The sequence below is a fragment of the Astyanax mexicanus genome, chromosome 6 (assembly GCF_023375975.1).
Source record: "Astyanax mexicanus isolate ESR-SI-001 chromosome 6, AstMex3_surface, whole genome shotgun sequence".
In the NCBI taxonomy this organism is placed as follows: domain Eukaryota; kingdom Metazoa; phylum Chordata; class Actinopteri; order Characiformes; family Acestrorhamphidae; genus Astyanax; species Astyanax mexicanus.
Genome location: NC_064413.1, coordinates 10,136,454 through 10,151,756, shown reverse-complemented (window position 1 = coordinate 10,151,756; position 15,303 = coordinate 10,136,454). Strand labels below are relative to the sequence as shown.

Sequence of the window (15,303 nt, the reverse complement as noted above, 5' to 3'; positions counted from 1 at the left end):
GACCTGGAGTTTCTCCGCCTCCTCGCCGAGCAAATCCGGGGAGATGACCCGCTCCCAGCGCCTTTCCTCGGGTTGGAGCCCGTCAGCCCAGCTTCAGTGGCGCCCACCGAGACCCACAAGGGGAGCCCGTGGACTGGCTCCAGGATGGCGATCCGCAGCGGCGGCAGCGCCGCTCTCCGAGATTTCAGCGGCGGCCGCGCCGCTCTCCGAGACTTCAGCGGCGGCCGCGCCGCTCTCCAAGACTGCAGCGGCGGCAGCGCCGGTCTCCGAGATTTCAGCGGCGGCCGCGCCGCTCTCCGAGACTTCAGCGGCGGCCGCGCCGTTCTCCGAGACTGCAGCGGCGGCAGCGCCGCTCTCCGAGATTTCAGCGGCAGCCGCGCCGCTCTCCGAGACTTCAGCGGCGGCTGCGCCGCTCTCCGAGACTGCAGCGGCGGCAGCGCCGCTCTCCGAGATTTCAGCGGCAGCCGCGCCGCTCTCCGAGACTTCAGCGGTGGCTGCGCCGCTCTCCGAGACTTCAGCGGCGGCCGCGCCGCTCTCCCAGACTGCAGCGGCGGCAGCGCCGCTCTCCGAGATTTCAGCGGCGGCCGCGCCGTTCACCCAAGCACCAGCAGTCCCAGCTGCTCCAGCTCAAGCACCAGCAGTCCCAGCTGCTCCAGCTCCAGCTCAAGCACCAGCAGTCCCAGCTGCTCCAGCTCCAGCTCAGGCACCAGCAGTCCCAGCTGCTCCAGCTCAAGCACCAGCAGTTCCAGCTGCTCCGGCCCCAGCCCAAGCACCTGCAGCTCCCAGAACTATGTTTGGGCCCAGGCCCCGTATTTCCAGGCCTGCTCCAAGGCCTCCTGACTTTGCCCCCAGTTATGTGCCCAGGCTGTCCCCACAGACTTTTGCCAATCCTGGGCACCCACCTATGTTTTTGGTCCCCCTGTCTCTCCCTGTCCTGGTCCCTGTATCTGTGTTCGTTCCTGTTCCTGTCCCCTGTGGTTTTACTGTTCCTGTCCCAGTCACCGTGTTTGTGTCCGTCCCCGTCAATGTTCTCGTCCCTGTTCCCATGTCCGGTCCCGTCCAGTCTCAGTCTCCTGTCCATTTCCCCGTCCAGTCTCCGTCTCATGTCCAGTTCCCCGTCCAGTCTCCGTCTCATGTCCAGTCTCCGTCTCATGTCCAGTCTCCGTCACCTGTCCAGTTTCCTGTCCAGTCTCTGTCACCTGTCCAGTCTCCGTCTCCTGTCCAGTTCCCCGTCCAGTCTCCGTCTCATGTCCAGTCTCCGTCACCTGTCCAGTTCCCCGTCCAGTTCCCCGTCCAGTTCCCCGTCCAGTCTCTGTCTCCTGTCCAGTTCCCCGTCCAGTCTCCGTCGCCTGTCCAGTTCCCTGTCCGGTCTCCCGTTCAGTCTCCTGTTTTCCCCGGCCTCTCCCTGCCGCCAGCCCCCGGGGTTTGTTTTTACGCGCCTCGGGAGCTGCGCGTTTAGGGGGAGGTTTCTGTCACGCCTGGCCCTGTTTCCTGTCTGTCCTCGTGCCTGTGTTGTCCCACGTGACCCGTGCCCCTGTGTTCTGCCTGTGATTTTCCATTACCTCATGTCTCATTTGTAGCTCCACCCCTTCCCCAGGTGTTTCCACTCCCAGTGTGTTTCCTGTTTTGTTTAATAGACTTCCGCTGTCACTTGTCCTCTGTCGGTCTTTGCACTGTCCCCCGTTGTCTGTCCCTCTGCGTTTCTCTGTTCTCAGTGTTTTCATAGCCTTAGCCCGAGTCCCTTGTTCTTTGTTTATCTTCTTGTGTAATTCTTGTTTTGTACAGTTCTGTTTTGTTTATCTAGTTTTATTAGTCTTTTTCCTTATATATTTATATACTCCCTGTTTAGTTATTCTTATTATCTCTTGTTTGTTTTATTTATGTTCTCTAGTCTCCCTAGTTTGTTTTGGTTTGTTTCGCTGTTCTTTGTTTATTTGTTTTATTTACTTATTTAATAAATTTCTCGCCATACCTGCACATACGTCCGCCTCCTCGTCTCTCTGCCTGGGTCAACCCTGACAGGAGAAAGCTTTCGAAAAGTTACTAGATGTTCTCACTGTTTACAATAGATATTTTTTTGCTTGTTTTTGGTTGCACTTTAACCACAAAGGGGACCATTTCTTTATCATCTTTAATTTGATTTTTAGTAGGGGAAAAAATCGATTTAAATCGAAAATCGGTTTTCTTTTTAAAAAATTGAAGATTTATTTTTTGGGCCATATCGCCCAGCTTTAGTATGTAGAGATTTATACATAATAACCACATGCACAGACAGAGTTTTATACAGACAGACAGACAGACAGACAGATAGAAAGTAAAGGTATGTAGAGATTTATACATGATAACCACATGCACAGACAGAGTTTTATACAGACAGACAATAATTGCGCTAATGTTAGGCTAATGTTGCGCTAATGTTATGCTAGCATTATGTGAATTATTAATTCACATTTAAACACATTGAACTGTGCAAGTCTCTGTTTCGGAACTCGTGACATCATCGTCGGAACTTCAGCTAGCTTATAGTGGTGACATCATCAGGCTACAGAACCCAAGGAATCGTCTCTCAGTATTCCAATCAGAAGGTGTGATTACTACACTAGCACACCTGGGTTATTCATCTCCACAACTTGAGAGGGACTTTACTAAAGATAAGGAGCTTTTTCTCCCACAACTACCTCTCTGGACTACGTCCCATGAGGCACAAGATGCCAGCCTCACAGTCGCCCAGTCCACCACCCAAACCTGCTGCTAAAAACACCAACAGCAGGTTTCTGCCTGTAGCTACCGAGCCAGTGGTGGTGAATAAGCTGTCCGCCTACAATTCACCAGGTAAGTTACAGTTTTGAGTTTCACTCCTTACTGGACCTTACTTAGGGCTGCACGATTTGGGCAAATCTATCTATCTATTTATTTAAATAATAATATATATATATATATATACAAAAAAAGAAACAAAGAGAAAAAATATATATAAATATGTGTGTATTTATATATACTAGGGGTGTTAGACCATGATCTAAATTATGTCATGGTCTCGAGCCTCGAAGTCAAAAAGATGATCGATGATCCCTCCCTCTAAGATACGCAAGCACGTGCGCGCTACGCAAACGGCGCAGCACACTGTAGCCTTTCTCCAGAGAATGTGGGCATTCTCATCTTCCTAAAGAAAACAGGGTTCGTGCTGGAATTTTGGAGAAAGTTCTTGAAAAAGCTTGAAATTGTAACTGCACTTACGTTACAACAAATAACTGTCTGACTAAATAAATGTGCTTAAAGAAAAAAACTGCAGAGCGTAAAATAAAAAGGCTTCGCTCGCGCCTCCACGTATGTGAGACTACAAAGTTCTTTCAAAGGTTCTTTCTCGTAATCCAGGAGGAGTTGGTTCACAAGAAATCGGCTTTGTTTGCACCTCTGCGTTTTTTTTTTAAACACAGACAGCAGAAGAGTTAACTAGCTATGCTAAAAGCCAAGCTTTGGATTTATCTAAATATTATTAATAATAATAATAATCTGGGTTACACGTGTAATATACTATTAGGCTAAACCAAGCTCGGCACTGTTAACGCGGTGTTACCGTCCTCCAATAAGCTGCTTTTGGGTCAGCTTCAGCGCTGTGAAACAAGCCAAAACGATTTAGCTATGCTAATAGCCAAAAGCCTGGTTAACAGTGCTGCCGAGCGGCTCGTTCTAGGCACTAAAGCCGTGATACAGGCCCCAGAGATTTTTTACACGGTTTTAACACTCAAGCAAACAATGACTGAGTCCAGATTGTACCTTGCAAAACTAAATTATGAGGAAAATACTACAGGTGGGTAACCCAGGTCCAGAAAGTAAAAATCCAACCCAGGGTTTTTTATCTGCAGCAGAGCCGCCCAGGGGGTTGGTACAAAGCCTGGGTGGCATTTTTACTTTCCTGACCTGGGTTACACACCTCTAAGTTTTCAGTAAAAAAAAAGAAAGACAGGTGATACATTTTGAATCAGAAAACTTTAGATTTCATTTCTTCTCCTTCTGCTCTTACCAAACACAATCCTGATTGTGTTCATATAAACATAATACCATCTCTTGCAGTGTGACAAAAAGCTAATCGATATTTTTGATTATATGTATGTATAAATGCTCTCAACTCACCCCCAAATTTGACATTTTACAGTAACAGCTTAATTAAATGAATAGGGTAAACAAGCGGTGAAGAACATTGGTATTTAAATTGGGTGAAACTGACACCAATAAATTCCTGCTATTTATTTAGAAGTGTTTTTTTTTTCTCGGTAGCATAGTCACTGTAAAGTGTGGAGAATAGTTTTGTGATATATTGGTTATCGCTGAATCGCAGTTCTGAGATATCACAGTTATCATTAATTTACCACAGCTGAAAGGTGCTGGAAAAACTTGAAAATTAAATTTTACCTTGTAAAAGGTGTATGAATCCTGAGAAAAACTTGAAAATATAAAAATAACAGGTGTTTTCTCTAGCCTCAAATATGTTAATAGTTTTGGTACCTTAAGGAGCATCTTTCTCTCAGATAAAGTTAATAATATATCTTTATTAAAGAAGAAAACGTGACCGAAAAAGTCTTAAAGTCTTATTTTTCATGTTTAACTGTTATAGTAGGATAGAGTTCAGTTTGTTAAGGCTCTAATTGTTCTATTATTTTGTACATGACTGTTCCTGTTTTATTATTTATTTTATGTTGCACATTGATGTTTTAATAGAGAAAACTGCTGCTACCAAAAAAAAGCCACTAGATGGCATACCATATATATCTTAATTAAATGATTTAAATTTGACCATTAGTGCCTAATGTGGTGTATTACAGATCATTTGTATCACTTTGCATCACTTATATCAAGCCCACCTTTTGAAATAAAATATTGTAAATTGGATGAATCAAACAGGGTTCATACACCTTTTAGAAGGTAAAATTCAAGCACTTTTCGCGCACTTTCAAGACCCATTTTCAAGTTTTTCCAGCACCTTTTAGCTGTGGTAAATAAATTTTAATGGTGATATCTAAAAACTGCGATTCAGCAAATCAATATATCGCAAAACTATTCTCCACACTTTACAGTAACTATGCTACTGAGAAACAAAATACTTCTAAGTAAGTAAATATCAAGAATTATGGATTTTTGTGTCAGTTCCACACTATTTAAATACCAATGATCTTTACCGCATCTTTTCTATTTACCCTATTTATTTGATTGCAGTTACTGTAATATTTCAAATCTGTGGAGTGGGTTGAGAGCATTTATATACATATATATACTCAAAATTATTAATTTGCTTTTTGTCACACTGCAAGAGATGGTATTATGTTGATGTAAACACAATCAGCATTGTGTTTGGTAATAGCAGAAAGAGAAGAAATGAAAGCAAAAGTTTTAGGGTGGTTTTGACACTTTTGGGGCGGAGTCAGGATCAGCTCCCTCAGCGAATGCTTTTGGCTGATATCTCCAGGCTTTGACTGACTGCCTACAACCAGCAGCCTCCGGGGCAGTTTACCCGGATTCAGTACTTGAAACGAGACGATCTCCGGGGCTTGCATTGTGGATTCAGTGCCTAGAACGAGCCGCTAGCCGGCACTGTTAACCCGGATTTCGGCTTTTAGCATGGCTGGTTCCACGGCGCAGCAACTCGTTGGAGGACAGTGACACCGCGTTAACAGTGCCAGGTTGGGTTTAGCCTAATAGTATATTGTACGTGTAACCCGTATTATTACTATTATAATTTGGATAAACCCAAAGCTTGGCTTTTAGTATAGCTAGTTAACTCTCCTGCTGTCCGTGTGTAAAAAACACAGAAGTGGTTAAACCATGTTGCATCTGGGGGCAAAAAGAGCCGGTTCCTCGTGAGCCAACTCCTCTTGGATTACGAGAAAGAACCGGAATTTGTAGTCTCACGTACGTGGAGGCGAGAGAGAAACCTTTTTTAATTTTCGCTCTGCAATTTTTCTATAAGCGAACTTATTAATTTAGATAGTTATTTGTTGTACAGTAAATACAAGTTTTCAAGCATTTTCAAGCACCTTCTCCAAAATTCCAGCACTTTCCAGGCCTGAAAAAACAGAACGTTAAAATTCAAGCATTTTCCAGGATTTCAAGCACCCGTACAAACCCTAATCAAACCAATGACTGACTATAGATTAATCTAAAACTGGCATAGGCCATATGCTGTAAAAAAAAGAAAAAAAGAAAATCGAGAATCGAATCGAATCGAATCGTGACCCTAAAATCGGAAATGAAATGGCAGACGAAGCCGAGGCCAGTCCAAGCTGTGGTGCATCTTATTAACAACATGGCTGCCCACAGACAGACAGAAAGAAAGTAAAGGTATGTAGAGATTCATTAATAATAACCACATGCACACACAGAGTTTTATACAGACAGACAGACTCTAACATTGTACTAATGTTGCACTAATGTTATGCTAATGTTTTCTCCCACAACTACCTCTCTGGACCACTGGACTACGTCCCATGAGGCACAAGAAGCCAGCCTCACAGTCGCCCAGTCCACCACCCAAACCTGCTGCTAAAAACACCAACAGCAGGTTTCTGCCTGTAGCTACCGAGCCAGTGGTGGTGAATAAGCTGTCCGCCTACAATTCACCAGGTAAGTTACAGTTTTGAGTTTCACTCCTTACTGGACCTTACTTAGGGCTGCATGATTTGGGCAAAATATCTATTTATTATATAAAAAAAGAATATATATATATATATATATATATATATATATATATATATATATATATATATATATATATATATATATATATATATATATATATAGTAATATAATACAGGAAATTGACAAATCCTGCACCTAACAGCTGGGGTTATGCATGGGGCTCAGCCAGGATCTACTACTCACTCAACTAACAACAATAGCAAAACCACCACAATCTGATACTGGCTCGACAAGAATCCAGAAGCACAGCCTAACACTATGTTCATGATCCATTGCCTCAACTGCCAAGTAACAGACCTACCAAAAAATAACCTATGAACACATAGAATCCCTCCTTAATCTAAGCTCACTTCCTTTAACTATGGCAACAACACACTTACCTAAGCACAATCACACACAATAAATCACATTATAAGTTGCGTGAGCAGAACACAGCAACCACTACCATCTGATACTGGCTCGACAAGAATCCAGAAGCATAGCGAACTATGTTCATGGTCCGTGCCTCAACTGCCAAGTACTCAGACGTCTACAAAAACTCATGAGACAAATTATTACAAGAGCAGGACCACACCAATCCCCTTCATCCAAACTTGAACACAAACTTCAGTGCAAGCTCTTCACAGGGGTCATCAGGCAGGCACCTTCCTTCGTCAGTGTTTCGCTGAATTAGGCCCACGACACCTCCAGAAGGCTCAACAGTGAAGTCTGGCGTCCCAGACCCACCCCCCTCCAAGCTTGCTGTAGAAGCACAAACTCACTCCCTTCCCCACACAGCCTCAGCCCTTCTGAACCACAACCACTGACTAGATCTTTCAGCTACATCTGACAACTCCTTCACTACAGTCCTTAGCACACGACCTCTAATTCCGAATTCAGACAGCAGTCTTGTGGCAGACTTCGCAACAAAGCCTCTAGTACCTATATATATATAGAATATATATATATATAGAATATATATATATGGGGCAATGATGTATAAGGATTTGCAACATGCCAATTTTAAAATACAAAAAATAAGAGTATCTGTTGCAATTGTTCAAAAATTTTAAATGTTGTGAACACATAAGCTGATATTAAAACTTCAGATTGAGTGATTTTAGAGTATTTTTTTATTTAGAATAATTGGCCTTAGCTTTACAAAATGTTGCGTGGTACGGCCGTGATTTTTGTTAAAATTAATACATTTCCTTAATATACTTTGTTTTTATTTTACAAATTCCCATTAATATAAAGTGTCTATAAATAAAATATTTGCATTATTTTTTAGTTTTTGTAAAAAATGATCTCATTTTTGTTTTTTAGTGTCACAATCACCGGCTTTAATGTTGTTAATAGGTTAATTTTTCCTGTAAATCCTATAAAATTGTTAAATTGTTTTCTAAAATACCATTAACTTTAGCATACAGTATCAATAGTTAATATTTCAGCAACAGAAAATGAATTTAAATTTAATACAGTTACTGTTATTATAGGTTGCACCACATGATGAGTGGCCGCTCCAAATGACATAAAGTATTGCATCATTACTTTTTAACTATTAAAACAGATCAATAAACAATAAATTCAACAAAATAAATAAATACAAAAATAGAATTCCATACAAAACCCGAAATGTTTTCTATTTTTTCCCTCATTTCTTTCCCTAATTTACATGACCAATTACCCAACTCACTCATTCAGACTTCCCCTATCAACTAGTGATGCCCCAACACCAGGAGGTTAAAGACTAGCACAGGCCTCCTTTTTTTGTTTTTGTTTACAAAAATCCCATCACAATGTGATATGTGTAATACATAAGTGTTATGATGTGTTGTAAATGCAGCGAACATTATGGCTTTGTTAAGAACATTTAATTCTAGAATTGAATAAACCAGGTTTGAGGGTGCATTGTGTCAGTAACTAAACTATATTGGAGAAAGCTTTCTAAAAGTGACTAGATGTTCTCAATTTTTACAATAGTTTTTTTGTTTGTTTCTGGTTGCACTTTAACCACTAATGGGAAATTTGAGCAAAAACAAAAAAAAATGTTTTTAACCATTTCTTTATCATCTGTAGTTTAATAAAACATATTTGGGGGGTTATATTGCCCAGCTCTACACCTCCCTATAACTAACGTGTGCATCATCTAAGGACAAAACCTGGTAAATTTTAAGGTGCTTCTAACAGTTGTTAATTTGCCTGGAATCATTACATCATATTTCTAAACGCTCTCAATAGCAAGTAATAGTTGACCCTGATTTTTTGGCCAGAATCTTATCTCATCTCAAGTCTAATTGCTGCGGGATTAGAATTATGGTGAGCAGTTTTTACTTTGCTTGACAGTGGCATCTGGTAAATTAGATTAACAGTTGTAAAGAAATACATAAAAGTTAAAAGACATGCTTTTTTTTTTTTTGCATTTTTATAATTATATTTTACATATATACATTATCTGTAATTTGACTCAAAATGACTCAAATTGCATTAAAATATTTTCCAAAAAAACTTTATGTGTACATGTCATCAATGAAATATAAAAGCACAAAAAGTGACAATCTAGCCCATATATCTATCATGGAAAACACTCTGCAGTGGTCACACCACGTGACATTTGGTCGCACCACATGATGTTTTCAAGTTCAGTCAGAATTTACAGGCAGAGAGTTAGCCACCTTAACAAAATAAGCTAACTTCCCACAAAAGATCACTATGAAATTTATAATCAAAATATATATATAAAATATTCATTCTTTTTTTGAGGTCATACCACATGATATCCAAATGTGGCAACTACATACCAGCTGTTAAAAAGGTTATTTTTTATCAAATTTAAGAGAGAGTTACAAACTTGCTGGCAGCTTCCACAGGTCCCTGGCAAACTGATACATTATGCAACTTCCTGTATTTAAATTGGTTTTAACATAAAGGTCCCAAAGTAGTAGTTTCTTGATGGTCGCACCACATGATATTTTGACACTTTAAATAACCAAAACCTTCTGATGAACTAATTATTTTTAATAAGTATCAGTACAAATTTGGGAGAGAGACTACATATCTATGATAACTTTTTATGCTTTTAAACCTTTTTTTAATTGAAAAAAAATTTAGTTGGACACAAAATTTATATATATTTATTAGGGATGTCACGATTCTCTAAATCCTCGATTCGATTTTATTTCCGATTTTAGGGTCAGGATTCGATTCGATTCTCGATTTTCTTTTTTCTTTTTTTTTACAGCAGAGAAGCTTATTTCAAAAGGTGGGCTTGATATAAGCGATACAAGTGATCTGTAATACACCACAGTAGACACTAATGATCAAATTTAAATAATTTAATTAAGATATATATGTAATGCCATCTAGTGGCTTTTTTGGTAGCAGCAGTGTGCAGTATTAAAACAGCAATGTGCAACATAAAATAAATAGTAAAAAAATACAGGAACAGTCATGAAAAATAAGACTTGGGAATGAAATTTTTTTCTCTTTAATAAAGATATATTATTAACTTTGAGAGAAAGAAAGCCGCTGGGCCAGGGGTAAACGTCCATGAAGAGGGTGGCGTTCATCATTGGTTGCCTTAGTCATCTCTACTCGGCTGGCTACTTCCCGTCTCACATCAGCAGGAGCAATGCCAGCAAGGATATGCAGATTGTTTGTGTTGGTGGGCTTCAGACAACCAGTAATCAAACGGCAGGTGTTGTTCAATACTGGGTCTAGATTCTTGGCATGGGATGATCTCTCCCAGATAGGGCATGCATATTCCGCAGAGGAATAGCACAGAGCCAGAGCAGTAGATTGTGTGCCTGCCCTGTGCAGATAACAATCATCTCACACGCAAACAGCTGCTGGTTTGGTAGAAGCTTGACCGTTGAACGTCACGCACTCTAAAAGTGCACCAAAAGTATTTTTATCCAATAAAAATAAGCAAATACAGCCACTAGCCGAAGTGTTCATACTTTTACACTGTTCTACAAACAGAAAAGTGATGTATAGGATTCCAAACACACCTCACTGTAAGGTGTGTTTAAACCGATTGCTTCTAAATGAAGCAGCACGACCAATTTATCTCTACACCTTAAACAGAAGCGGAGTGGGAAAAGTGCTGCTCCCAGCGGAACAAATGCAGCAGCAGCACTAGCTCACCATCAAAATAAAACAAGCAACTGTCCCTGACACATCTTCCAACCGTGTACCAGGATCTGTATGCAGATTCATGAGAAAAGATCATCTAAATTTATTATAATAAATTTATTATTTAAAAGCTTTTGCAAATTAAGCCCAATGGGGAAAAGTCTTTGCTTAATAGCATATTAAATTATTAATATTAAAAGATCACCATTTTATTTCTTTCTATTTGTTTTTGAGGGTGCATTGTGTCAGTACCTAAACTATGTTGGAGAAAGCTTTCGAAAAGTTACTAGATTTTTTTTACAATTGTTATTTTTTTGCTTGTTTCTGGTTGCACTTTAACCACAAAGGGGACATTTAAGTGAAAAATAAATAAATATAAACTAGTTTTTAACCATTTGTTTATCTTTTTAAAAACCTTTATTAAAAAATAAATAAAACGAAGATTTTTTTTTTTTTTAAATAAGATATTTTTATATTTTTATATAAGTTCTCAGTATTTTAAGGACAGTAATTGTAGAGAGCTATCGTACATTTCCATCCACAACACACTGACTAAATTAGTCAATGCAACCATTTATATTGATGCCATTTGGCTTCAGTTTATTGCCCATACGCAATTCAGCGTCGGGGCCTCGTTTTTTTAGCACAGCTATTTATAAGACTTCTCATAGCTAACCTATCACTCAGCTAGCTAATATTCTGTTCACCTGTTCACACACTTAAGTCTGAAATTAACCAGAGTTCTCTCAAATTCCTCAATGCATCTTTAAGCTGATATGTGACCTTATTGCAACTCAAAGAAAGGAAAGTAACAGCGTAGCAGTTGAGTTTTACAAAACAAAATTTGGCTGCAAAACAAAAGTTCAAAACAAAAAGCATTGACCATTTTTGATGTTCTGCAGTAATCAGAATATGAAGTCCATGTAAACGTATTCAAAAACACAAATAGCAGAGAGAAGAGTAGGACTCTTCAGCAGAACACCGGAGTACATTCACAGAACTGCTATGTAGCTATAAGTCAGTAATTCTCCACTGATAAAACTCACCTTAAACACTGACTCCAGTCCTGAACAGTCTTTATAGGCCAAGCAAACAATGTTGCCAAGCCGGCGGTCGTAATCTGTAACCTCCTGTTTAAAACATGCGTAGTCCTCCTCAAAATCCTTAAAGAAAAATAACATAAGAAAAACGATTGATATTTATATATAAACCTGTTGTAGCTTTCTGTGTTTATATACAGTTTTGGAAAATATAAATATTTTCTTCTGTCTGTACGATGATAAGAAGTCCGTACTGATTTCTAAATAATGGAAAGTTTAGCATTAGCAAAGAAATATTAATGTTTAAGCAGCTGAAAACTAATTCCACTTTAAAGTTACTGTACGGTGATTCACAGTAGAATTCACTAATTTCAACTAGTATGAACAGCAGATCTACAGTAACATGATTATATAGGTTATACAGTAAAACAATTCTCTATTATACAGTAACAATGCTGTGAAAACTAAAGAAATGTGTTACAGTATAATGTAGAACATTTCTACTGTTGAGTACAAGAGGTAAGCTGGGATGCTAGATGCTAGAAAGCTTCTCCTATCTGTCAGCTCCATTATCTGTTGAGATTTACTGCAGGACCCTGAGCTTTATTTAGGTTTCTTATCTTTCAGTAAAGGCCACGTTACCACACCACAACCATCGCCATGACACTCCCATTATAAACCAGCTCATTACTATGTGCAGAGATGCCCACATGCTGCTTCATGCATGTTATTTTTCCTGCTGTGTTCTACATCACTGTGCTACAACCAGAAAAAAAAGAGGTGGTGTTCAAATTATTAAATTAAACCTGATAACTCAATTTACACAACTTACAGAACAGATCCACATATAGATTTAATGAATCAGCAGTGTGTTGTCTTGTTTTGACAGTAATAAACAGTACCAGTCAAAAGGTTGGACACATCTTAAATTCAGTGTTTTTCCCAAGTTGTGAAGAGGTAGAGTTGGTATACATTGAATAGCTCTATTTGAGTAATTTTCTAATTTATATTATGGCAAGATCTACTCAACTAAGTTAAATAGAATAATACCGATAGTTTAATGAAGGTCAGTCAATCGGAAATATTTCAAGAACTTTGAAAGGGTTCTCAAGTTCAGTCGCAAAGACACTCAAAAATGTTATGATAAAACTGGCTCTCATCAGGACTGCAAAAGAAAAGGAAGAACAAGCACTACCAGCCTCAGAAACCATATTTTAACAGCACCCCAGAGTATATTTTTTTTACAATGTAGGTATTAAAAAAAAAAAAAACATTGAATGAGAACATGTGTCCTGCAAGATATTGAGTATTGTGAAATCATCACTATCGTGGGCAACGTACTGTGATATTGTATAATGAGATGTGATTCCCACTCTTAGTGTACATATAATTAATAATATTTTGGCTTAATGCAGAGTGCGTGTTTACATTGCATACCTGAGAGTCTAAATCCAGTGGATCATACTGTCTCTCAGCGATGCTTCTGCAGAGCTGCTGGAATTCTGAGAGCAGCAGAGATACCTGCTCAGTGTACATCTTCCCCTTCAGACCTCCGAAAACCAGTTTCTCCAGTTTCTGGAGCTCCAGTATGGTGGAGAACATGTCCTAAAACACACACAATCCTTCAGTTACATGGAAAACTGTGAATTTATTACAAAACCTGTTTGAGCTGATTGTCTAAGTTCAGGGTAATAGGTAGGGATGCACCAATCTGATATAAATCTCATTATAACAAAATTAACTGGACCCACTATTCTATGCTTCACACCTTGGCCTTTTGATTTAAATTTTGTTTAAACTATGGTGTAATATATAATATCTGTTAATATTTGCATCTCATTTTTAGGTATCTTAATCAGAGCTGATATTTTATTTTATTTAGTACACAACATTATATTTTAGCTATACATTTAAAATATATTAAAGTGTACATACTCTAAGATATATTTGAATACTCTAGAATCTCCTGAAAATAACCTCTGGCATGTATGAGTGTCTTGTGTAATAATATTGTTTAGGTGAACTAAGCAGTGCAGCTATAATAATATTTACAGCTTCTGTTACTAAATGATGTTTACTACAATTTATACCAGTTATTCATTCATTAATTTGCTCCTCAGCTAAAATTCTACTGAATCGTGCAGTTTACAGTATTTAGCAAAATAATGAGCATGTAGGTAATTAGATTAGATTAGATTTTTGTAATCACCTTTTATTTATTTTATTATTTTTGTTTTTTGTATTTACTTTCTTATAATTATTTTATTTTAATATTTTATTTTTTATGTTTTATCAGTAATACTGTTATTATATTTTTTTATTTTTTTATTTCTTTTTAATTTTATTCTTATTACTAAATAGTTTTATTTTTTAGTTTCAGTTTTATTCTTCTGTTTCATAAATATTAAATAATTGATTTGTTAGGTAGGTAGGCTGAGCTACAGTTGCTTGTAGCACAGAGCTGACTGGAGGCGCATTTCCACCGGTATGGTGCTGGTGCCAGGTTCCCAAATGGTTCTTTGCGTTTCCACCGCAAAATCACAGGTTCTGGGCCAGAAAAGCCGGTTCCGTTCTGGCCCCACAATCTTGCTGGTCTGGAACCAGCGAACCTGTGATGCGAGCGGCCAAAGGGCGGGGCGTTGAAGCATCTCCGGGGCAAAGTTGTTTACAAACCTCACCTCCATTCACAGCTACGAGCAGCAGAAGCAGCTAAATGAATGAAAATGAATCAACAGTGCTCCACCGAGGAGAACAGCACAAGTTACTCTGTTGACGCCCACATTCACATGTGTATTGAGTGACTCCTTACAGCAGTGGAAACATGGGCCGGTTCTTAAAAGGTTTGCAGGTTCGCAGGAACCGGCTCCGGCTCTGGCACCAGCACTTTGTTGGTGGAAAAGAGGTATGTGTGAGCAGCTACTGAATGCTTTAGAGTGCAGAACACTGCCTAGCATATAAACTGCACTGCTCAGTATAGCAGCCAGTTAGATGGCTTTACTTTACTTACATGTTTCTGTAAAGCTGCTTTGTGACAACATCAGTTGTAAAAAGTGCTAAACAAATAAATTTGATTTGATTTGACTGGTTAGTTGGCTTCTTCAGAATCAGGTCCAGACTGAGATGCAGTCAGTGAGTCTCTCTCTGAGGCTGATGAGTTAATCAGCTCCAGCTGAGCGTCATTAGTGTGTGAATCGGAGCTCTGTATGAAAGGTTTGAGGTGCTGTGTTATGTTTCACCTGCTCTCGAAAGTGCTGAGTGAGGTGCTGAAGCAGACTACCAGTGTAATTAGTTGTACAAAGTTGGTGCTTATGAAACTGTTTGCTCTCCTTTTTTCCCCAAATTGGAATCGATAAGAGAATCGATAAGGAATCAAATCGTTTCACAGAATCGATAAGGGAATCGGAATCGGAAAAATCTTATCAATTCCCATCCCTAAGTGTAATACGTTTTGGTGTTT

The 15,303-nt window shown here is 39.1% G+C and overlaps 1 protein-coding gene across 1 annotated transcript in view; it reads right to left on the bottom strand.

Moving 5' to 3' along the window:
• Positions 1-15,303, bottom strand: part of LOC103021919 (dynein axonemal heavy chain 11) — a 232,881-nt gene that overhangs the window by 205,229 nt on the left and 12,349 nt on the right. The window contains exons 8-9 of the mRNA XM_049480231.1: positions 13,284-13,451; positions 11,853-11,969 (exon numbers count right to left, since the gene is read on the bottom strand). Coding sequence (XP_049336188.1) covers positions 11,853-11,969; positions 13,284-13,451 — 285 coding nt within the window. The remainder of the gene's footprint in view (positions 1-11,852; positions 11,970-13,283; positions 13,452-15,303) is intronic.